The sequence below is a fragment of the Fonsecaea erecta genome (genome assembly GCF_001651985.1).
Source record: "Fonsecaea erecta strain CBS 125763 chromosome Unknown Scaff8, whole genome shotgun sequence".
Classification (NCBI taxonomy): Eukaryota; Fungi; Ascomycota; class Eurotiomycetes; order Chaetothyriales; family Herpotrichiellaceae; genus Fonsecaea; species Fonsecaea erecta.
The window spans coordinates 556,272-580,325 of NW_017387251.1; the positions used below are offsets into that span (position 1 = coordinate 556,272).

General features: G+C 52.4%; 6 protein-coding genes across 6 annotated transcripts; 2 read left to right on the forward strand and 4 right to left on the reverse strand.

Moving 5' to 3' along the window:
* Positions 1-629: 629 nt before the first annotated feature.
* Positions 630-1,699, reverse strand: AYL99_08876 (hypothetical protein; the record flags this gene model as incomplete). The annotated part of the gene is made up of 2 exons (XM_018840384.1): positions 630-1,613; positions 1,664-1,699. 2 exons carry the CDS (start codon positions 1,697-1,699, stop codon positions 630-632), a joined length of 1,020 nt encoding a protein of 339 aa, XP_018690131.1.
* Positions 1,700-4,759: 3,060 nt separating this feature from the next.
* On the forward strand, positions 4,760-12,875 carry AYL99_08877 (hypothetical protein; the record flags this gene model as incomplete). Its single annotated transcript, XM_018840385.1, has 2 exons — positions 4,760-4,886; positions 4,942-12,875. The coding sequence occupies 2 exons, from the start codon at positions 4,760-4,762 to the stop codon at positions 12,873-12,875; spliced, it is 8,061 nt and encodes a 2,686-aa protein (XP_018690132.1).
* Positions 12,876-13,508: 633 nt separating this feature from the next.
* On the reverse strand, positions 13,509-16,283 carry AYL99_08878 (hypothetical protein; the record flags this gene model as incomplete). Its single annotated transcript, XM_018840386.1, has 2 exons — positions 13,509-13,593; positions 13,675-16,283. 2 exons carry the CDS (start codon positions 16,281-16,283, stop codon positions 13,509-13,511), a joined length of 2,694 nt encoding a protein of 897 aa, XP_018690133.1.
* A 492-nt stretch (positions 16,284-16,775) lies between these two features.
* AYL99_08879 (hypothetical protein) lies at positions 16,776-18,794 on the reverse strand (the record flags this gene model as incomplete). The annotated part of the gene is made up of 1 exon (XM_018840387.1): positions 16,776-18,794. The coding sequence occupies one exon, from the start codon at positions 18,792-18,794 to the stop codon at positions 16,776-16,778; it is 2,019 nt and encodes a 672-aa protein (XP_018690134.1).
* A 1,457-nt stretch (positions 18,795-20,251) lies between these two features.
* AYL99_08880 (hypothetical protein) lies at positions 20,252-21,248 on the forward strand (the record flags this gene model as incomplete). Its single annotated transcript, XM_018840388.1, has 2 exons — positions 20,252-20,373; positions 20,429-21,248. The coding sequence occupies 2 exons, from the start codon at positions 20,252-20,254 to the stop codon at positions 21,246-21,248; spliced, it is 942 nt and encodes a 313-aa protein (XP_018690135.1).
* A 553-nt stretch (positions 21,249-21,801) lies between these two features.
* Positions 21,802-23,943, reverse strand: AYL99_08881 (hypothetical protein; the record flags this gene model as incomplete). Its single annotated transcript, XM_018840389.1, has 3 exons — positions 21,802-21,880; positions 21,974-23,291; positions 23,343-23,943. The coding sequence occupies 3 exons, from the start codon at positions 23,941-23,943 to the stop codon at positions 21,802-21,804; spliced, it is 1,998 nt and encodes a 665-aa protein (XP_018690136.1).
* Between the last annotated feature and the right edge of the window lie 111 nt (positions 23,944-24,054).

The following is a 24,054-nucleotide window of genomic DNA, read 5'->3' on the forward strand; positions in this document are numbered from 1 at the left end:
AGATCTGTCGAGTGCCCTGGTTTCGTCGCTGACTCAGGCGATGTACTTTCATCTTTAGCAGTCGGGACTGATCAGAACGGCGACCGCACATCAGGTATATCTTGTTCCGTACTATCTGTCAGCGACATGATCGCTCTTTTCTTTTCTTTCCTGTAAGTTTCCTGGTATTTGCAGAGCACTGATCTCATATTCTTTTCTGTTTCTGAATATCCTCCTGCACCCTTGTCGTGCCCTTTTTGCTTATGTGCTGATCCCACTCAATGCCGATCCGATATCTTCCCTCGTCGCTGCATAACAAGCTGACCACCCATAGTAATGACATGAGAAAATCTTTCTGGCGGACAGACTGACACGTAAAAGTCCCCTAAAGCTTTGTTGCACATAAATGAAAGGTCGTCAGGTGCTGTTGCGACAACACGTCGTGTGTGGTTGAAAAAAAAAAGCAATAAATACATTTACTGAATGTTGTCATCCTCCTTGGGGAAGGAGAATTGATTCGAGGTTCCCGGCGTCAATGTCCTGAACGCCTACGCTGCTGGTGTCATTAAAGAATGAGTGTGGGGAGTGTACTGTGCCTAAATGCAAGCCGAAACATAACCGTGCAAATATGTTGGAGACAGCGAGCATATTCAAGTAACAAGGACATCCGCCGGCCGTTGTCTCCTGTGGAAAAGGGGTATTCTGAATTTCTTTCTTGGAGGTTCTTGGGCCGCATGCTCAGCCGCTGGTGTTGACGAAGAGTGGGGATATGGAGTTTTCGGGGTACCAGCGGAGGGCACTGGGGGTGTCGAACCAGTCGAGAAGCTTCTGCCTTCCGTCGTCATGCTTTTCTTTTTGCGAATAGTCTTCATCAATCTGCTGATGTGAGGCTGCTTCTGCTCCTCGGGAGCTGGCAACTCAGGTGGAGGTGGAGGGAGGCTTTTATTCAAGTCCGGAGCCGAAAATCTGACAGGGCGAGGCTGCTCGATTGATCTGGTACCGCCACTTTGGGGTCGTGACGATCCATCCGTGATGATTCGCAGTGTCTTCTTGATGGCTTCTGCCTCAGCCGAGGGCTTGCTCGCTTCCATCGATCTGTGGACGCCGCCAGAAGATGCCGTCCGGCTTTTGGCTGTCGCCGTGGTAGACTCATTTCGGAGACTGCTGCCAGGCTTCTTGGTGCTGTTAACGGATTTCCGAACGGTGTCGGAGAAACGTCGCGCTGTCTCGCCGGGAGTGATACCGGCACTCGTCAAGGGTGTTGAATAGTCAGTGGCAGTTATGGTACCGCGGTGGGACACTTCCGAAGGTGTCGCAGAGTCGTCTTGTATTTCGAGGAATTGGTGCGTCACGCTGGCTGCGGGTTCCATGTTGTGGGCTGGTTCGAGTTTCCGTTCACGCTTCGCACTGGGCTGCGGCTGCACCGCTTTGCCTTCTTGAATCTGAGCAGCAATGTATTTGAGGGGATCATCTGACATATCGTCCGAGTGTGGTACGTTCGCCAATAGCAAGGCACATATTCGCTTCAATTCCCCCTCCTCTTGTGCGGTCAGTGCCTGTCGGTCGATGAGAGGCGAGTCTGGAATAAAATGCGGATCATCATCGTCACCCCGATACTTTTTCGGTATCAATGCCTGTTAGAGGTCAGCGGCGGTGGAATCACCTTGCGCTCTGGGCACCCTACCGAAGCATCTGTCTGGAGTCCGAGCTTTTTGTTCATGGCGTCTGTGAAGTTGGTGTTTTCGACTAGTCGAAGGAGTGGAATTTAGAGTAAGAGAATGTAAGAGCAGCCTCTAGGTCAAATCGGCAATCTGGTTGTCTGTCGGTAGCCAGGGCTGAAGGGTGTTTGGGGTTCTGTTCACAGCATGTTGCTTCGGGAAGCAGATTTCGAATTTTGTCGTCTGCCACGGAAGCGTGCGTCGAGATCGAACAAAGCAAGAAGCGCTCCCGGGTTTGTGAAACCTGACGAAGTTGGCTTGATGTATGGCACTGGTAGAGAACACTGAGGAAACAAGACGAGGGTCAGCCGGACACGACCAGGGAAAGATAAGGATATCTCGAGAACAATAGTATTATTATTACTCGTCCACAGGCCATGAGAATCGCGGCATGTGGACGATGGATGGCAGTCAGCGTGAGGTTTCAGCTTCGAGCTGACCAGATGAAGGCGACACCTGGGAGTGGGCCACGTTCGCATAGGTCCATGGCACTCAGCAAAGGGGTCCGAGGCCAGCCATTCTGTCATCCACGCGAATGGCTGTTTGACCAGTGAGATATGAGGTTAGCAGTTGGCCTATCTGATCCCAAACCCGGCCGTTAGCACTGTGAAAGACAATTAAGCGAAGATGGAACTTCGGGTGATGAAAAGAAGCGTGCAAGTCGAGAGTGTCGATGGAACCAGTGATTGGCGGCGCAAATTGAAGAGAGATTGAAACGAGGAGAAAAGGGAAAGAAGCCAGACGAGTCTAGCCAAGTAACCGAAGCCAAGATGAAGCCGGGCCACGCCCAGGGAGGCCCACCCGCGAGCGCGAAGCTCATTACGCAGGGCGAGTGGGCGTTAGCGAGCCCTGGCACTCCTAGCTAGTCCAAGTCGGTAGCTTTGGGTCAGGTTTCAGGAACCAACAGTCCGGCAGGTGGAGGATGGCAAATCGGACGGAGCAGTTGGGAGATGTCCAGGTGGGTGGCTGGGCCCACCTCCGAGGCCGGGGCTGGGCCGGGTTCCCTGCAGAGCCTCCACCTAGTTTTTCCAGAGCAGGATCTTGCCTGATGACACTAGGCTACTACGGGCACCCATCTCTTTCCCCAGTGGTGGCTAGGTGATCGGTATTACCAAAGCACAGGACTGTATGTACCTCCTGAGGGGGAACTCGATGGCCCTTAACTCTCTTAGATAGGCGGGCACTGTTACGTGCCACGACGCTACTCGTACCCAAAGCTGACCACCTTCAAGAGCCTTTTTCCTTTTTCGCACGAACGTCATGCAATGCAGTTTTCTACTACTTCCCTTATGGAGTAACTCCCAGTATGCAACTTCTGAACTTTGGGCTGTGATATAATACCAATGTCGATCAAGGACACAACCCATTGCTTCATATGCTGATTACTTCACCAGGTTGACCCCTGCAGCAAGGCTCGATGCCGCCCACAATCGCAAATGCATGTCACTGGAAAATCTCCGAAGCCTACTAAATCTCCCGAACACCCCAGATCACCATCAACATTCAATGACCAGGACTGTAAATTGCTTGAATGCCATCTAGAGAGGGCTGTCGCACTTGGCCATGGGTGAAGCATCGAAATCGATAGGCTCTAACCAGGACCTCTGGCCAAATCGTCAGCTGTCGTCTTTGTCAGACTCGGAAAGTTGAGGATCCAACTGCGCTGATGACGAGCATAAGATTCGCCTCCAGGACTTTTTGTGACGTTCGCCGTGCGACTCATGCACCTCTCAAATTCTCGCTTTGAGCCCATTGGATCGATAAACGTCGTTAAAGTTACTCCAAAAGTAACGATGTGAAATGCATTCGGCTGTTCTTGAGCGTCACGGGTTGACTGAGCAGAGAAACGCTGCACAAGCTTGCCACGACGAACCGAGTATTACCTCGCGTTGCCATCATCGCGCAGGTACTTTTGCATTTCAGATTAATGAACATTCTAGTATTCTCTCCAGCGTACTTGCTTTTAGTATGCTCGAAAGCGTTACATGTCATGCATTGAAAAGCCCTTGCCCTGCAGCCAGAGGCAAACAGGCCATTCTCCAAGGTAGGAAAAGAGATGAGTTCTGTTCCTCAAATGGCCAGGACTTTCGCCTTTCACCTCTTCCGTCGACTATCTTGATGATCTTCGCGTCTACAGGCCAACACGGTTCGTAGTTCGCTGATCCGCCTTCGCTCAGTGGGAGAGTTCCCCGGTGTAATGAATTGTATCAGTTCTCCTAGCAGATCCCAGTTGAAGCACATCTCCGATCTGACCAACTCGATGAGAATGTCTCGATGAACTCCGATTTCGATTTTCATCAGGGATGGTATGCAAAGCTGCCCTTCCGCTCTTGGGTAAATGCATTTCTTCTGTAGACGTCAAGGACCTTTGGACAGAACTTTATTCGCTTTCGATAACACCACAATGGCTGTGGCTTGTTGAGCAAGCTGTTGCCATCATTCCCGCTGCAGCCAGTCCCAACAGCGAGGACAATTGCCCCCAGTCAGGTATCGACGTTTCTGTGTCCCAAACTCCCAACCCAACAATGGTTACAACGATTGCCGGCGTCTCTCACGGTCAGTCGGGGTTTCTAGACAGGTCAGCCGGAGCGTCGGATGGGTGCCAGTAGCCTCAGAGGCATCCGAAGCATTCCAGCCTAGATGTCGATTAGACAACCTTGAACAACAGTAGATGAGAAAGTCAACAGCATAGCACATTACCCTATGGCCTGTGATCCACATATGTGGCTCACATATACAGACCACAACTTTTAATTAGACTTAGATCTCTTCAAGATTGTCCCCAGTTCTATTTAGACATATTCTGCCCTTACACGATCACCACCCGGCTGTTAAAGTCACAAGAGATAATTCAAACTATCGTGTGCCCAACTGCTCTTATGCACACACAGCCTTGCACCACTTCAGGACGAGGCTGTAGCTAAGACTTCCCCGCGCGCGAATCATCTCCAAGTCCACTTTATCGCAGGGTAATTATTATTCATTCGAGTCTGGCCCTCGAATCTGCACTCCCGCTCATTGTCTCCCCAAACCATACAAAATCTACGTCCAATTCATGGACAATGGGGGACAGCGCGGAACAGGGCTCCCTCGAGACTCGGGATGCCTGGCTTGCCGCTCTCAGAAGCAGTTCGACAAATCTCCGCATAGAAGCACTGAGGAAATTGCAGCAAAGTATCCAAGTTGCTGGTAAGACTATTTGTAAACCCCGTTTCATGGGGTCCCAATCTCACGGTTGCTGCAGATGAGACGGTCTCCAAAGAATTGTTGATTGTATTGCCCGCTCTCCTTGCGACATATCCTCGATACCCAGATCGAAAATCTCGCCGAGCAGTGCAGTCATGCCTCCGAGCATATCTCACGACTCCCTCTACCTCCGACGTTGCCTATGCTGCCATAGCAAAATTCCTGTTACAAGAGAGCCAAAAGCCGGTCATAGCCCCCGGAAATGCATTCGTCCTGCTTGAGTGGTGTTGCTTGGTCCAACAAGAAATCCGGCTCAATGAGAAGTCATTCGAACAATACTTTGGGAAAATATGCTGTGCTGCTGCCCGCCTCCTAGACAAATGTGAAGACAAATCTGTCCGTGGCGGAGTCCAGGAGTCGGCCTTGACAATCGCTAGGAGGGGTTTGCGTGACGCATTCAAGACGAAACAGGTCGGAGACAGAGCCCTGCAACTCGCCCTGCACGACGCTGCAAGTTCCTCCGAAGCAAATGCTAGCCATGCCCTTTACGTGGGAGCGATTGCCGGGGTCAGTGCTCGCATTGCAGAGAGGAGGGAAGAGCTCCAAGCTTCAAAGAAGCAGGTCCTTGACTTCTATGTCAAATCCGTCGTAGGCTCAAAAACCCCTGTGCCATACCAGCAGTCCATGGGTCTCAAAGATTTCTTCCTCGACTTCGTCACCCTCCAGGATGTGGGGGAAGTCTTGGTTCCAGCAATGGAGAAGGCCATTCTGAGATCGCCCGAAGCTATCCTTCAAGGTCCTATCGAGGCGCTGGCTTTGTGTCTGCCGTTGTCACTCGATATTTCAGGTTTCGTCCATGGGAAGCTGGTGAAACCGCTCTTATCAGCAATGAATTCCACCAATGCCATCATTCGCGATGGTGCAGGTAAGGCTCTGTCAGCCCTTGTCAAGCGAGGAGGGTCTCCAGAGGTGCTGCAAAAGATTGCTGGGGAACTGGGATCCGCAATGAAATCCTCAAAGGCTGGAAGCTTTGAATTACGCGGACTTTTGGCCGATACCTTGACAATGATTGCTCCCCAATCGACCACTTCTTCTGTTATTGCTGAGTTTATCGTCCCCGTGGCATCTAAGGAGGCCAACGAGGGGGCATTGAGAAAAGAGGTTGCTGCGTTAGCAACACATCTGCCTCTTATTGTCACAGCTTCGTCGATTAATAAGACGATTTCGGACCCAATTCTCAAGGGCTGCGCTGACAAGAGACTTCCCTTTCGCAAATTATGGGTTCTGTGTCTTGCAAACGTCCTCAAAAGCCTCAAAGAGATTCCATCAGAGCAAGTGTCACGAGATTTTGTCAAGTTGTCTCTGAAAGACCTGAAAGATGCGTACGACGAAGTTGCTCTCAATCCCCTCCCAGCGACCCAGAATGGTTTTGTTGCTGCAGGTTTTGGTCTTCCCGCCCTGCTTGACGCCCCGATCCTGCAGACGGATGAGTACAAATCAAATACTTACGGTGAAATCAGCAATCAGTGTCTGACCGCTCAAACGAAATTGTCTTTTCTCTTGAATTCAAAGGTCTATACGCGACTCTCGTCCCCAGACGACTGTCAATGGGCACTGTATGCTTTGACTAACCTCACGCAAAATCTCGAGCAATCATCAGAAGAAGCCAAAACAGCATGGGCAAGAGCAGTCTTGCATCTCCTGCTTACCCCTGAGGTCGACTCCAGTGTGCGTAAGGAGACTGGGGTTGCTTTATCACAAGCCTATTCGAAACAACCAGCTCCAGTCGGTCACAGCATAGTGCTTGGTATCTGGGATGTCCTTCGATCCCGTGCGCTAGAGCTAACAAAGACGGCCGAACAGTCTCTGAACGACAACCGTTTGCTTCAGGCAGTGAAGTGCATCAGCATACCGAGGGACAAGCTGGAGAATATGACCCCGGAAGCGGTAATCGAGGTGCTGGAGCAACAGGCCATATCTACGGTGGTGCTATTACGTCCTGAGCTGATTATCAACTCCGACTGGATTGCAACATGCCTCGCCACCGGGATCGACCCGGGAGAACTGGCGAAGGGGCGACAAGAACAACTTTTCAAAGAGATACTTTCACATTTTGAGGCCGGCAAGATGGCACCGTTGACGATTTTCGAGATCGCTGCCTGTAATTCTGCAGCTACACTGGCATTCGTGGCGCCGGACGTTTTTACACCCGCCTTGATTCGTCAATTTCGGAAAGATCTAGACCCTGTGCAGTTGGAAGCTGTTGGTCCCACTGAGGCTCTCATTGCTAGAGCCCCAGAAGGCACTGTTGTCGTCGACGTCCTTGGCCAGCAGACAAACGGAATTCTCGACAACAAGAACCAGAAAGACTACGACGTTCTCAAATGGGAAGAAGAGATCCGCAGTCAGCTAGCTAAAAAGAAGGGGGCACCCCCGAAGAAGTTGACGGCAGACCAACAGGCAAAGATCGACGCCCAGCTTAAGCACGAAAGTGCTACACGGGCTCGAGTCAGGCTAATCTCGAGCAACATCAGAAGGGGTGCAAGATTCGTTGAGAGTCTTGCTCACGGTCCGCCAACAGAGGCAGGACTTTGGATGTCTCCTGCCGTCACTGCGCTTCTGGGATCTCTTGAAGCGGGAGCAGCACTCATAGTCGAAGACGAAATCCTCTCAGCGTATCTTGCCTGCTCCAACAAGATCTCGGACCGGCTTGGAAATATGCGCCTTTTTGTCGGCGTTGCTACTCTCAGGTCTCTGCGGAACGCAAATGTTCCGGAGCACCTCTGCATGGAACCACTTGCGGAGCTTGGAACACGAGTGTTATACAGGTTGAGATTTGCTGCTGAGCAGCGCCCCTTTGACACCGCCAGCACTGCATATGCCCTGCCTCTGATCTTTTCCGTCCTCGAGAATGGAAAGGTAGGAGATGTAACAGGTGAGGACGCTGACGCACAAGTCCTTCTTGCGCTCGAATTCCTATCCTTCCAGATGGGATCCGGTGCCGACGAGCATCTTCCAAGAGCAGACATTTTACGCCAATTGATCAATGCAATGCGTAAGTATAACCAGCACTATCGCATAATCAGAGATTGTCTGTTTGATTTCTGCCGATCAATCTCAGAAAATGTCACCGCTCAGGAGCGGGACATTCTCCTATCTGCTGTTACCCTCCCGGAGTCTGCCGTTCGGTCTGCGGTTCTTCAAGCAATTCATTCAGAAATCGACCTTTCTGAGATCGACAATTCTGTCCATATATGGATTGCTTGTCAGGATGAAGAAGACGAAAATGCGGAGACTGCGCTGGCCGTTTGGGAAGAGTTCGAATTCACCGTAACCGAAGAACTGGTCGATAGCATCCCTCCATTCTTATTCTCAGCGGCACAATCGACCAGAGCGGCGGCAGCAAGAGCTCTTGCGCAGGCACTTATCCAGATCCCTTCGAAGACCGATTCTGTATTGGCATTACTCGAAGAGTCTTATCGCACGGAAGCTCAGCCACTGGTCCCAAAGCGGAACAAGTTCGGTATTGTGCAGAAAGGGGAACTAGTCGATCGGTGGGAGAGGCGGAGCGGGCTTGCTCTGGCATTCAAAGAGCTTTCTTCGGTCATGAGCGAGTCTGCTTTGCTGCCCTTTATGAACTTCCTGGTTCACGACGGTGCCCTCTCAGATCGTCATGCTACAGTTCGCGCAGAAATGGTCGAGACGGGCACGGTCTTCGTGGCAGCACGAGGGAAAGAATGCCTGGAGCCTCTTATGGGGCTATTTGAAAAGGTGCTACAGAGTCCTGATAAAGGAACCGAAGAATCAGATTGGGTCAATGAAGCGGTAATCGTTCTCTACGGGTCCCTGGCAAGACATCTTCCCGATGGCGACAGGCGGACGGGGAATGTGATACAGAAGCTCCTTGATACTCTCAGCACGCCAGCCGAATCCGTTCAATATGCTGTGGCCAACTGCTTGCCTCCACTGGTTCGTCCTCCCTCGGTCGATGCCGGGCCTTATATCACTTCTCTTCTAGAGCAGCTTTTCCAGTCCAAGAAATATGCCGCACGACGAGGAGCAGCCTACGGTCTCGCAGGCATCGTCAAGGGGAAAGGCGTGGCTGCCTTGCGACAGCACAGGGTGATGGTCGCGTTGCGAAGTGCGACCGAAAACAAAAAGAGCCCTGAGGAGCGACAGGGTGCAATGATGGCCTACGAACTACTGTCCTTGCTGCTCGGACGAACCTTTGAACCATATGTGATCGAGGTCCTTCCCCAGTTGCTGACATGCTTTGGCGATCCCGTTGCGTCGGTCCGTGAAGCTTGCTTAGACACTGCAAAGACGTGTTTTGCCAGCCTGAGCTCCTTTGGCGTGCGCCGTGTCCTGCCTGAGTTGCTGGAAGGGTTGAATGAGACACAGTGGCGAAGCAAGAAAGGAGCCTGCGACCTTCTCGGCGCCATGGCTTACCTTGATCCGCAACAGCTGGCTACGAGTTTGCCAGAAATCATACCTCCTTTAACATCAGTTCTGACAGACAGTCATAAAGAGGTTCGCGCTGCTGCCAACAACAGTCTCAAGAGATTTGGCGAAGTCATCACAAATCCGGAGGTTAAGAGCCTCGTCGACATTTTACTCAAAGCACTGAGCGACCCGACCAAATACACGGAGGAAGCTTTAGACGGGCTGATCAAGGTTCACTTCATCCACTATCTCGACGCACCGTCACTCGCCCTCGTGGTGAGGATCCTAGAGCGCGGGCTCAACGATCGATCAGCTACCAAACGCAAAGCTGCTCAGATCATAGGGAGCCTGGCACATCTTACCGAAAAACGTGATATCGTCACTCACCTGCCGATCCTTGTCACAGGTCTGCGTCTTGCGGCCGTCGACCCGGTACCTGCCACTCGAGCAACTGCTTCCAAAGCTCTGGGCAGCCTCGTCGAGAAATTGGGCGAGGATGCCTTCCCCGATCTTATACCAAGCTTGATGTCGTCACTTCGTACAGATACCGGTGCAAGCGACCGCCTTGGGTCTGCACAGGCTCTCAGCGAAGTCCTCGCTGGCCTGGGCACTGCCCGCCTTGAAGAAACTCTGCCATCGATCCTACAGAACGTCGCCAGCACACGGCCCACCGTAAGAGAGGGATTCATGACTTTGTTCATCTTCTTGCCAGCATGTTTTGGCAACAGCTTTGCTAACTATCTTGCTCAAATCATCCCATCTATTCTCAGCGGGTTGGCGGACGACATCGAAGCGATCCGCGAGACCGCGCTCAGGGCAGGCCGATTGCTTGTGAAGAACTTTGCGACCAAAGCCATCGACCTGTTGTTACCAGAATTGCAGCGCGGATTGGCAGACGACAGCTACCGTATTCGTCTCAGCTCAGTCGAACTTGTTGGAGACCTGCTCTTCAACCTCACCGGAGTCAGTGCTCAAACAGAAGCTGAAGAGGAAGGCGAATCTGCAACACAAGCAGGACAATCTTTGCTGGAAGTCTTGGGCGAAGAAAGACGCAATCGGGTCCTGTCTTCGCTCTACATTTGCCGCTGCGACTCTTCTGCTCAAGTTCGAGCAGCTGCCATCGCTGTGTGGAAAGCACTGGTTGCCACACCAAGAACACTCCGCGAATTGGTGCCGACGCTCTCTCAAATGATCATCGCTCGTCTTGCCTCGTCCAACATGGAGCACAAATTCATCGCTGCCAATGCTCTGGGAGAAGTGATTCGCAAAGCTGGAGAGGGTATCTTTGCCTCGTTACTCCCATCGCTTGAGGAAGGTCTTCAAACCGCTACCGACCCAGACAAGCGACAGGGCATCTGTATCGCGCTGAGAGAGATTGTCAACGCCGCTTCCCCCGAGTCGCTAGAAGAGCACGAAAAGAAATTGATTGCCATTGTCCGATTGGCACTGACTGATTCCGATCCCGAAGTCCGCGAGGCTGCTGCAGAATCGTTCGATTCGCTCCAACAGATGTTTGGCAAACGAGCTGTGGATCAGGTATTGCCGCATCTTCTGAACCTGTTGCGGAGCGAAACGGAGGCTGAACATGCACTGTCTGCCTTACTCACCTTGCTCACCGAAGCCACAAGAGCCAACGTTATTCTGCCTAATTTGATCCCGACGCTCCTCACCAACCCCATCAGTGGATTCAATGCTCGAGCTCTGGCTTCGTTGGCTAGAGTTGGAGGTGCAAGTATGACTCGTCGGCTGCCGACAATACTAAACAGTCTTGCGGACAATATCGTCACATGCAAGGACGAAGAACTTTTGAAGGAACTCAATGAGGCATTCGACGCGACCTTGTCTTCCATTGATGAATTCGATGGTCTTAATACGGCCATGAGTGTCATGTTGGCGATGATCAAGCATGACGATCACAGAAGACGTGCACTGGCTGCAAATCATTTGGCGACATTCTTCGCAGATCCCGTTGTCGACTATTCGCGGTACAACCAAGATCTCATCCGTGCCCTCCTCATCTCATTCGGCGATAGGGACCAAGAAGTTGTCACGGCCTCATGGACCGCCCTGAACCAGCTGCAATCTCATTTGCGTAAGGAAGAAATGGAGACACTTGTCGTCTCCACTCGGCAAGTCCTGCAGCAGGCTGGAACCGCGGGTTCTGTGCTGCCCGGTTTCGCGCTGCCAAAGGGCATCCTGCCTGTGCTCCAGATCTTCCTTCAGGGCTTGATGAATGGTACAACCGAGCAACGAGTCCAAGCTGCCATGGGCATATCAGACATCATTGAGCGCTCCAGTCCTGACGGACTGAAGCCATTTGTTACGCAAATCACGGGTCCGCTCATCCGTGTCGTTGGGGAGAGATCCATGGATGTCAAATGTGCCATTCTGTCCACTCTCAACCTGCTCCTCGAGAAAATCCCTACTTTCTTGCGTCCTTTCCTCCCTCAGCTGCAGAGGACATTCACAAAATCTATCGCCGATCCAACCAGCGAAATTCTCCGGACACGGGCAACGAAGGCGTTGAGTACACTCATCACGTTGACACCTCGCGTCGACCCCTTGATCGCCGAACTTGTCACCGGTGCGAAAACCCCCGATGCTGGTGTCCGCAATGCCATGTTGAAAGCGCTTCAGGAGGTCGTCAGCAAGGTTGGTTCCAACATGTCCGATGGTTCCCGTGAGTCCATTTTGGGACTCATGGACAGCCAACAAGACGCCCAGGACGACAATATGATGATGACCAACGCTCGTCTCTTGGGAGCTATGGTTAAAGTTCTTCCTGCAGAGAAAGCCGCGACCTTAATCAAAACCCGCGTACTCGTGCAACCTTTGACGAGTGCGTCGATCCTTGCTCTGAACGCTGTGCTCTTGGAAATCGCCGCGACCTTGATCGAAAATCCGACCTACGCGGAGGATACCAGGAACGTCCTCATCAGCGGGCTTTCTGGGAAGAGCGGCACTTTTGTGCAACAGAATGCTGTGCTCGCACTGGGCAAATATCTCCTCTCTCTGCATGAAATGTCCTCCGACGCCCAACAAGAAGAAACTTGTAGACCGTTGTTTGAAGCGCTCGCCTCGACAATCCCACCAGGAGGAGACATCGACTCGCGCCGCCTTGCCCTGGTGGTCATCCGCACGATCTTCCGCCACCACGGCAACAGCCTCCGTGAGGACCACAAGCTGCTGGCCATCCTGGTGCCGCCCGTGTTTGCATCGGTCCGGGACGTCGTGATCCCCGTCAAGTTGGCCGCCGAAGCTGCCTTCCTGGAACTCTTCAACGTAGTCGACGAGGACTCGGCCGTCTTCGACCAGTACATGGCCTCGGAGGACGGCGGCAAGGCGCTGGGCGTGGGGCCCACGCGAGCCATGGGAGACTACTTCAAGCGCGTGGCGCTCCGGTTGGGCACGCAGGCGCGCGAGCGGAGGGAGGCGGAAGGCGGCGTCAAGGGTGGGCTGGGGCTGAGTTCGGACGAAGAGGAAGACGAGAGGGAGGTCTGGAGCGTGGGACGCGTGGATCTGGGTGAAGCGGGATTTGGCGAGGAATGAGGAATGAGGAACGCTGCCCCGGGGGTGGGGGTGGAGGGGACAGCGAGGCAGAGAGAAAGAAAAAAGTGAACAAAATGTCTATTAGATGAATTGATTTGGTTACCAACGAACCAGCCAATTGAGAACCCCGATCCGTGTGTGTGTATCGTAATGCCGGTGGCAGAGTAGCAGGACAGAGAGGGGGGGGGAGAAAGAGAAAGAGAGAGAGAACTGCACTGCAAACCCGCATCGTGAAGAGAAAAGAGGAGTGTGGGTGGATTTTGGGTATCACTTCTACAGTGAGCTGGACACGGAGGCTGTTATCAAACATGCAGAGAGCCCCCAAGCCTCGCCTATATATATGTACATGCATAGAACTGTGTCTTCTCCTGTAAATGCACAGCAGGTCGGGCCTCTGACCGAAAAAACCAGTCGGGCCTTGTATGGTCGAGCACGCCATGACAAAAGGTTTCGGTTGAGATCAGCATGGTCGAAATTCTCGTGCTTGTCCCTGGCCCTGCCATGTCTGGTGATGGAACGGAAGATAGCACGTCCGTCTGAATCTCGATGCACTCCTCCTCGGAATGCTCATTATTTGCGGGTTCTCAGCTTCAACAAAGGAGAAGAGGCCTGGCGGTGTCGCAGGGTTTCTTGTTATCTGAAGAGAGACTTGAATGCAGGTGCTGGTTGTTCTGGGATATCTCCTGACGGACCTGATTGCTCCGTAGGTGGCGGTGGCCTGGAAATATCGTCAGTGCTGGTCCCAGCAAACAACTGGGCGGATGAGATGAGCAACAATAGATGGAAAGCCATGACTTACGGTGCGCTTTTGTGTCCCTGTTCATTATTGAAGTATTTCGAGAAGTCGCCTGGATCCTCAAATGGTCTCGGTCCCAGGATCCTGACCAAGTCGTCCCTGACAAGCATTTCCTTTTTCAACAGCTCCTCTGCCACAGCCTGTAACTGATCCTTTTTCTCGAGCAGCAGATCCTTGCATTGTCTATATGCTTCATCCACGATCCGGCGGACCTCTGTGTCGATATTTCGCGCGGTTTCTTCCGAGAAAGGTTTGTGGAGCCTTTGCTCGTCGTCGCGATAGTGCAGGTAGCCGATCTTGGGAGACATACCCCATTCAGTGACCATAGCCGTGGCCATCCGTGTGACCTTGTTGAAATCATCAGATGCTCCGCTCGTGACAGTGTCGAACCAGATTTCCTCGCTGACGCGTCCGCCCAATGTCATGGCCATACGGTCCATCAATTGTTTGACGTTCAGAAGATACACGTCACCACCTCCGGCAGGGAGGTATTGGGCGTATCCCAAAGCCCCTTGGCCTCTCGGGATAATGGACACTTTGAGTAGGGGGTCGGCATACTTGAAGTACCAGCCGCAGATGGCATGACCAGCCTCGTGATATGCTACGGTTTTCTTCTCCTCTGGCGTCAAAACTAGTGACTTCTTCTCCAGGCCACCAACGACACGTTCGATTGCTTGTTCGAAATGAAGCATTTCGACTGACGCGGCGTTCTGGCGAGCTGCAATGAGAGCAGCTTCATTGACACAGTTGGCGATATCTGCGCCCGAGAATCCTGGCGTCAGCGCTGCCAGGCGGCCGGTGAGGTAGTCCATGTCCACGTGGGTGACGATCTTGCGGAGATGGACTTTGAATATTTGCCTGCGGCCGTCCATGGTGGGTCGGTCGATAACAATGTGTCTGTCAAACCGACCCGGACGCATCAAAGCCTTGTCGAGGACATCAGGTCTGTTCGTACCTGCGAGGACGACGACTTGTTCGGAGGTGTTAAAGCCATCCATCTCAGTCAAGATCTGGTTGAGGGTCGATTCCCGCTCATCGTTGCCACCACCAAAGTTTTGTTTGGCTCTTGATTTGCCAATGGCATCGATTTCGTCAATGAAGATGATGCACGGCGCATTCTTTCGGGCATTGGCGAACAGATCGCGCACTCGAGAGGGACCGACACCGACAAACATTTCGACGAATTCGGAGCCGGAGACAGAGAAGAAGGGAACACCAGATTCACCAGCAGTCGCCTTGGCCAACAAGGTCTTACCAGTACCCGGAGGACCAGACAGAATGGCCCCCCGGGGGATCTTTGCGCCCAGCCGCTGGTATTTCGAAGGATCTTTCAAGAAGGAGACGAACTCCATAATTTCCAGCTTTGCTTCGTCCATGCCGGCAACGTCGGTAAATTTGGTTTTGATATCAGTCTCGTGGTTGAATCGTTTCGCCCTCGACTTGCCGATGCCAAAAATACCACTCTGGCCACCTGCACCAGACGCAGCTCTGCGCGACAACCAGAACAGAGCACCCACAAATAGAAGTGTTGGGCCAAACGAGAAGATGGCGGCGCTCAAGGGGACTTCGTCCGAGTAAGCTACGGGTATCCTCTCATTCGTCGGGATGCCCAATTCTTGCTGTGCCTCATCCAAATGTCTTTCAAAAGCTTCCACCGAGCCTATTGAAAAGTAGTAATAGAAGTTTGGCTGGGCGGCAGGTGACTCGGGGTACCTTTGGGCCACGGCGGAACGATGTAATTCCACCCTGACTCGATTTCGGTTGATGACGGTGAGCTTGTTGACCAGACCTTTGTCGAAGAAGGTCGTCCTGAACTCCTGCCAAGTGATTTCTCGGCTCGTCTCGCCAGGATACAGGCTACGGTACAAGTAGTAGGTAATGAAAGCAGTCATGATCATGGTGCTGGCGTCGAGCTTGAACTCGTAAACCCTGGGTCCGCCCTGCTGCTGCTGCTTTTGCTTGTCTTTGCGCTGTTTACTGTTCTCTTCACTCTTGTTTGACTGCTCGAACAGTGGAGTTTCCTCGGACGTTTCGCTCTTGCCGTATTTTTGTCGAATCTCTTCGGGGGTCATGCGTGACATCTTGGTGAAGAGGCCCACAAGACGCACCGTGGTACCCAGGTCAATGCGCTTGCTGGGGTCCTTTCGCCGCGCCTCCAGAACTTCTCGGAGTTCTTTGGGGATTCCGCCCTTTTTCATCAGCTCGGCAGCTTCGTCCACGGCGTCAGCTTGGGCCTTTGGGAGACCCGTTTTGATCATTTGGGCAACATCGTCGATCTGTTTGATCTCTTCCAGCGTGAGGGGAGAGAATTCTTGTGTGCTGGCCTTCTTCGACTCTGACTCTGCATTTGGATCCTCTTTCCCAGGTCCGTCCGAGGGTTTCTCGGCCTTTCCAGCATTCTCAGGCTTCCTCTTCTGCTTCTCGGGGTCTTCCGAAGGCGGCTTTGGATCACCAGGGGACACGGTGGCATACAATCTCGATAAAGGAGGACGTAACGACCGAGTACATCGAAGTCTGGCGAATTGGGTAGAGCGGCGGTGGGCACAGAAGGCGCACTCAAAGGCAGCTTTGGACGAGCGCATCAACTGCGGCCGCAGGAAGCTTGCCGCCATTGCTGGCGAACAATCTAGAGGAAGAGGGTGCCAGCAGAACTGGCAGGAGAGTATAAGGGAGACAGAGAGAGAGGGAGAGAGGGGGGGGAGAGAGCAAGGCAGAAGGAAGGACTGGTGAGTGAGCTAAACGTGCGCAATGGTTGACGCGAGCACATTTGCCTTGCAATGCGCTTGTCATAGATTTACTAAGGTGCTAATAAGTTATTAGCCCACTGGGTCCAAGTGCGTGTGGTTGCGCCACCGGCCCTTCTCGCCATCCGAATACATAAGAATGCATAAAGTACGAGGTACCTACATGCTTCTCCTGACTGTATTCTCAAATGTCGGATTCTGTCTGAAACAAAAAGTACAGCTCTATTCTATGGGATCTGAATACATGTAGTAGGCTTCAATTCCATCGGTTGTTCCCATCTCATTCCTATCCCCCCATATTCAGCCAACTTGACCTCGTCACCATCACTTGCAAGACTTGTTCCTTCTCCTGCGCAGTGTTTACATCCGCCTTCTTCCATACATGTCGTGTCGCAGTTTCCATTCCTCTTCTGACTTGACCTTGACAGTGTCTTTTCCGGCGGGTCGAAACCTAGGATCACGGGCAATTCTGCTGGGAGCGCTGTAGAAACCGCCGGTGTTGTCTTCAAAGAAGCTGGTGCTTCCACTGTTACCCATCAGGAGGAGCCGACCTCTCTCAATAGCATACTCGGGCGCAGGCTTGTACTTGCAGACGAGGCCGGCCGAACCCCTTCCCGACTCTGATGATTCTGCCGACTCGGTCAAGTTGGCCACGATGTCTCCAACCGCGCGAATCGCCGCGCCCTCAATCTCTCCGTTGGAGGTGTCGTCGCTCGAGGCACCATCGCCCCCACCAACAATGGACAGGCGATTGGCATGGCATTCTTTAGAAACCTGCTCAAACAGCCTTCGTGTACCTGTCGCTGGTTTGTGATCTCTTGTGGCGATTTGCATCCAGTTTTGGAGACTCTCCTTCCTCCCTGGCTTTGCACTCTGCAAAAACCCAAGAGGTGCATCAGGACTCTGTGCTCTGGCACAAATCCTCATGACTCGGCTCATCTTCATGCGTTGGTCCTTGCCAACAGGTCTGAGCTCGAGCCAATCATCACTTCCGACCTCAAAGATCTCTCGTAGGATGGAGGCATTGAAGGGAGAGGGGGTTTTGCTGGTGCATTGTGCAATGACTTGGCGAGGAGATAAGTGCGGTTCGAACCCCGGGGGAGGTTTCCGAATGACAATGGATTCTGGGCTAGTCGTCTGGGCGTGGCGGGTACGCTCTGGCGTTGTTGTTTTACTGCGAGTGTGTGCCGGAGAAGCCGATTCACTTGCCTTCACTCGATGCAGATCGGGGTTATGCAGAACGGTTTTCCCGGTCCTTGCTAACGCCTGCTGTGCTGCGACAAAGCTCTGCATTTTATTCTTGCGGTCGTAAGGTTCCTCATCTGGCAGGACAAGAGTTGGGTGGATGGATTGGTGGGCGATCCGTTGTGCTGCTGACTCTGCTATCGAACCCTGCCTCATTGGCTCGCCGACAGCATTGGGGTATGAGAACCGTCTGATGGCATTCGGCACCAGCAGAGAAGAAGTGTCAGAGATGCTTCCATCCATGTTGACGACGCTGTCCGAATTAACGTGTTGCATGACTGGGCGCTCAACTGGCATCGATGCAAAGGGCCAGGCTTGAGAATCATGACCTGCACCACCTTCATCTTCATAGTGAGCAAATGTCACCGGGTCTGCCATCGAGCCCCCGAAAATCCCTGACATGGGCATGAGGGGATAATGTGGGAGGATGAAGCCAGAAGATGTGTCCATGTATTCATGTGACAACGAAGCGAGTTTGTTCTCCTGCTTGGAAGGGCTGATGTCGTCTGGGGCCATCAAATTGCCGTGGTATTGACCTGGGAAGAAGGTGGGCATCGCGGCTGGACCTGGCACGCGCATACCATGTGAGTCAAACCACCATGTCACACCAGGGTACGGGAACCCACTGATTCCAGAGACATTGCTCGGAGAGCTATTCACACTGAGGTGGCTTCCTTGTTGCGCTTGCTTAATGATTGCATGTGGCTGGGTGCGTCGAGGAGCCGGGTTAACGAGCGGCGACGGCGCCTGCGAGGTGTTTCTGAGCATTGCCTTGGGCGCGATCGGGACCGTTGAGCTAAGGTTGTTGGCTTCGCGCCATGTCTGAGCTCGGTCAGAATCATGGCTGATGGAGCTATTGCCGTCCACTCCTCTCTGTCGGGTCGGGGTTGATACGGTGTCTTCGTTATCCGCAGGACTGTCATCATCATCTTCAGGTGTATCTTCCAATATCAGCGGCTTCCATGCTTTTGGACCCTTGTTGCGATTCAGCTGAGGATTCTTGGTGAAGGCGCTCAACGAAACTGGGGCAGGCTGAGGAGGCAACTTGTTTTCTTCTGCTTCACGGCTCGCTTGTCTCGCAGAAGCGGCCTTGAAAGCATGATACTCTGCAGCTCGGGCGCGTGCACCCAACATGTCGGGATTTCCGTAGGCAAAAGAAAAGATCTAGATCTTGTGAGTATGGCAGCCGCTGGGAAAGGGCATCATGTTTGACCTGAATCCAAAAGTTTACACTAGATCTTGAGTATTTTTTCCTTGCCGAGTCAACCAGCTTACAAGTCCTGCAGCTGTGGATGTGGGATCTCAGATAGGATGATGTGGATTGGCTAGGTACTGTGGCAGATGAGAAAAACTCAGCAGTGGTGACGAAGGAGACAGCGACAGTGATAGCCACCGGATGGGCCTCGCAGAACCTGGCACCTTGACAGGCTCAGGTAGAGGTAGAGCGCTGTACCCTTGGATATCGATCTCTGACAATCGCAGGGCAGGGCAGGTGGAAGACGGGCGTTGAGAGGAATGGACAATTTGATATAGCGGGTGCCGCAGGGAAATGAAGATGATGGTAAAGTGAAGGCCTAGGAGGGGAGAGCAAAATCGAAAATACTGAACACAGGATACGAAAGAAGAACAAACACGTTTCCTCAAGTGGCTTGAAATGAGAAAGACCGTAGAGCCTTTGTTCAGAAGGACACTGTTGAGTCGAAATCCAGGAAGTTTGAGCCAACAGGAAGGAGAGACTGTGAGGGTGAAGCCATGTACAAGCGCAGCCTTTGACCACTTTGTCCGCGATTCTCTCTCATTTCAGGCTCCATCAACCCATCTGGGGGGGTCTTTGATCCATTACTTTGCCGTCACAGATATACGGCTTCAGACGTCGGCAATGAGAAATCGTCAAGATGTCCCATGGCTTATCAATAGGGAAGCTTTTGTGCAGTCGTCAGTCGACACGTCTCAGGACCCAGGTTGACCTTGTGTTCCAGGATGAAGGCCAGAACATCCATCATTACACCTCCTCTTTACCGAGTCCTATTCGGGCATCCTCACGTCAAAGAAGATTCAAGCAAGCACTCGAGACAGATCAAGAAAGAGAATGGCTGATTGATAAAGGATGATTAAACCGGGAAAATGTCGGCAGTCTGCTAGTTTTATGACGATGGTGACAACTTCATCCAGACAACAAAACTTCTCTATGTATATTTTTGTCGCCACTTTGACGACACGTCGACGACACCCATAATACACCTTCCTTACCCTCATCGTCCTCAAGGAGTGACTTATGAATTCAGGATTTCCACCGAGACTCCTAGGACAAAAGACCCGTTATGAAGATAGGTGACCCAACATATCGAGGCGCCCCAGTCCATCTCCCTCTTGAGGTTGTCCGCCTCATAACGGAACATGTCGTGTCTGGGCACCTTGGTGCTACTCAAACGTCATTATGGGCTTGTTGCTTGGTGTCTAAAACGTGGTATGCTGCTTCGATTGCTCGGCTTTACAAACGGCCACTCCTTTCCAGCCGCAACTTCGACCTCTTCACTCGAACTATATGTCCCAAGGAACGGTCTCGAAGAACGCGCGTCGGCCTCGAAAATATGATCAAGCATCTTGATATGAGGGGGATCGCATACGATAGTTCCAACAGTCTTACGGCTCGCCTCATCTTTCGAACCAAACTGTCATTGGAGAGTTTTGCTTCCCCAGCCGTCACGTTCTCGTGAGCCTTTTCCGTCCTTTCAAGGAATCTCTGAAAACCTCTGACCTGTTTCCAGGCTAGCCTCGTTGGCTCCGTTGTCCAAATGTGTCAATTTACGTCACCTAGATTTGTCAACAGATTACTACTCAATCCCGGTGCTTGATCTTCTTGATGCCATCGTTGAGCTGAAACAGTTGACAAGGTTGAGCCTCCCCAAAGGATTCCATGTCTCACAGGATATTCACTCGATTGAAAACTTGAGATGGCCAGAGAACTTGACGCATCTCACTGCTAGCGACGTAATGTGTTTTCGTTCGGCCGAGTGGGATTTGCTAATTGAAACCTGGCCTCGGAGTTTGACAACACTGACTTTCCCGGATTGTCCACACTTTACTGGGGCCGACGTCTTCTTACACTGTCACAATCAAGCCAAGCATGTGCAGCGTCTCAAGTTGACCGAGTCGAGAGGACTAGGTGAAGACAGTTATAACTTGTTCGATATCCTGCGCGTCTTTCCGCATGTTCAAGAGTTGATCATCCCCGCCGACGTGGCACGGAGGACCCTCAACGAACCCCCAGTGGAGACGGAAGAAGCGGCTGCCAGAGATTCGCCTTTGGAGATTCTCAGGATCACGCCGACATCCCATCCGAAATGGTACCTTGATAGCCAAGGTCGTGTAAATGCAAAGACAGATTTTCAATCTTTCAGCCGGTTTACCGTACTGCCTCGACTTCGAAGGCTGGAGATGTCCGCATCTCTTACCACATACGAACTTGAGGGAGACCAAACGTTGTTCGAGGAGCTCTCTGGCAGGCTCGAGGAACGTGCTGACCGAGACCAGCGGAACTCTTCGGGCATTTTCCTTTTGGACGATTCAGGGGTTGCAGAAATATAAGAGGCATGATCAGTTTGAGGTGTTCAACATGGCAAGTGAGAGATCGTCGTATTCAGTACCATACCAGCAGGCCATCCCCGTTGCTCACACTGGACAAAGAGTTCTTTCTATTTGAGGAGGTAATGAGACATTCAAACACCCGCGAATCTCCCATTCCCTGAATCATAATCGATCAGCTTGTCCAACCTTGTTTGTTCAACGCTGCCTTTATCATTTCGCTACTCGCCCATTACAACCCCGGTGAGATACACGTGAGCCTCGAGCAATCCCGACGCCAACGCCTGCCCCAACATTGCCGTAGCCTTTTTATTATTGCAGTCCAGCAAAACCGAGAAGAACAACATTCTGATCGCTCCGTTTGCGCTCCTTCTGTCCTTCCAACTTCCGGTGCCCTCATACAAAATCCTCGTAGTTCATTTTTCTTCCATGTTTCATACTGTACCGTAAACCGATCGACAATGCATTAGGGAGAACGGAGGTCAGAACATGCTGGCAAAGAGCGCGTAGCTGCTGGTGCCATGTCCGTGACGCCCCGAGACTTCCGGGTGGCTTCTCAGAAGATCGTTCCAAAGGTGCCTTCGGTCTCGATCCTCTTGCGCGGGCTTCCTCCTTCCGTATCTGGTTTGCGATGTCTGCACAACCACACATGAGTTAGCATACTACCATCAGAGCTCTCGGGCTGAGAAGTGCGTGAGTGAAAATGGAAGGAGAAAAAGAGCACATACCTGAATGTGAATCCCACAAAGAGACCCTTGCCCATCTTTTCGTCCCGCTCCGCCATCTCTTCCAATGCTCTCTGTTTGTCGTGCACCTCCTTGTACTTGGCCATATCCGCTTCATTCGAGAAATCGTCGAAGTACCCAGCATCGGTCTCTGAATCCAGCTCCGGCACAAACGGTGCTTTCTGCTCTCTCAACTTGGAGAAGTCCACTTCAGCAAAGTACTCATGCTTGTGGATTTCCGAGATGGATTTGAATCGGTGATCTTTGGCAGCAACAAGGCGGGTGATCAGGTCCCAGGTACGCTTGGAGAGGAAGTAGGTGGGGTCATCGTAGATGGGTTTCCGGAGCACACGCTGCCAACGTTTGAGGTTCTGCCAGGTTTCGTCAACAGTGGCGCCGGCGAACGGGGGGTATCCTGCCAGGGCTTCAAAGAGCATGCAACCCAAAGACCAGTAGTCGACGGTGAAATCATATGTTTCACCCTTGAGGACTTCTGGGGCCATGTAGTCAGGCGAGCCGACGATGGACTTGGCATAGTTGATGTCCTTCTTGCGGAGGGAACGGTAACCTTCACGACGTTGGTCGGCCGAGCGGTCTTCAACAGCGGGCATGCCGAAGGGAACTGGCGTATTTCCGACTTCCTCAAGTTTGATACGCATGCTTTCAATCTTAATGGGACTGAGCATGCCGGCGGCGAGACCAAAGTCGGTCAGTTTGACGTGTCCAGTAGCATCGATCAGGAAGTTCTCTGGCTTCAGGTCGCGGTGAATGTAACCCAACGTGTGCAAGGCGTCCACGCAGGAAAACATCTCAGCAATGTAAAATCTGGCATGACGATTGTGAAGGACACCGGTGTTGTTGAGCAGGGTTCGAAAGTCACCTCCAGGAACGTACTCCATGGCCAGGTAGATTTGTTCTTCATCCTGGAAAGAGTACAGCAACTTGACAAGCCACTCGGATTTCGCGGCGGTCAGGATGTCTCTCTCAGTCAAGATGTGACGCACTTCATCCAGTTTGAAGAGGAGTTTCTTCCTCATGACCTTAAGTGCACAGACTTCTCGAGTGTCCTTCTTCTGAGCGAGGTAGACCTGGCCATATCCACCTTGACCCACTTGGGTAAGGATCTGGAAGTCACCATGGCGGAGGCGGGTGCGACGTTTGCGCAGATTGGCCCGTTCACGCCCAAGGTATTTGTGAAGTGCAGCATCGAACTCTTCTCTTGGTGTCTCAGGTGGAGCAGGGAACGAGGCCTTGAAAGCAGCTTCTCTGGACTGACGATTGTGGACGTACGAGAGCAGGTCAAAGTAGTAGTCAAGGAAGTCTATGAGAAATTAGTGCCCGAACCCGGACTGTGGAGCGTTAGGATACATACACAGTTGAGTCACATTCGCCAGCCGCTTGACTTTTGGGAGTTGCAGCTTTTGCAACTCCTCGGCAGTGAGACCTTTGGTTGTGGTCATAGTCTTCTTGGAGTCAGCTGTGCGATATTGCTCTTGACGCGAGATGGCGGCATGGTTCTGCTGGATGCCTTTGCCATAGCCCAGGCCACCAGCAGGGGCGTTCTCTTTGTTGGATTGGCGTGTGGGACTCTCTGGGCGGCTAAAATACTGAGCAGGAGGATCAGCGAAGGGGTCTTCGCTCGTGTTCTCGTCACCGGCAGAGAATCCTTGTTTGGCAGGGGATTTTGGTTGTGCCTTGATGGGCGACGTTGGAGCCAATTTCATGGCATTATCAAACACATTGGGCAAGTCGTTGGCTCCAGGAGGTAGCTGTCTCTTGCTTGGACTGCCCTGAGGAGTCTGCGCAGGACTGGTGAAGCCATGGGCAAGACCCCCTCCAGGCGTTGACGGCGTTTGAGGCCGGTCGTACATCTCGTTGCCAGAACGAGTATGCAGCAGAGGAGGAGGCATTGGCATGACCATGTTGAGATCTTGTTGTGATTTCGGAGAGAGAGGTGTGCTGCCGAGAGCCATTTTCTGTCGGACGAATCTGTCTGTGTTTTGAGGGATGACAGCGGCGGGAAGGTGAGGCGGGCGGTGAAGATGGAGACTATTCTCTCCCAGTATCAACACAAGAGTAGGACA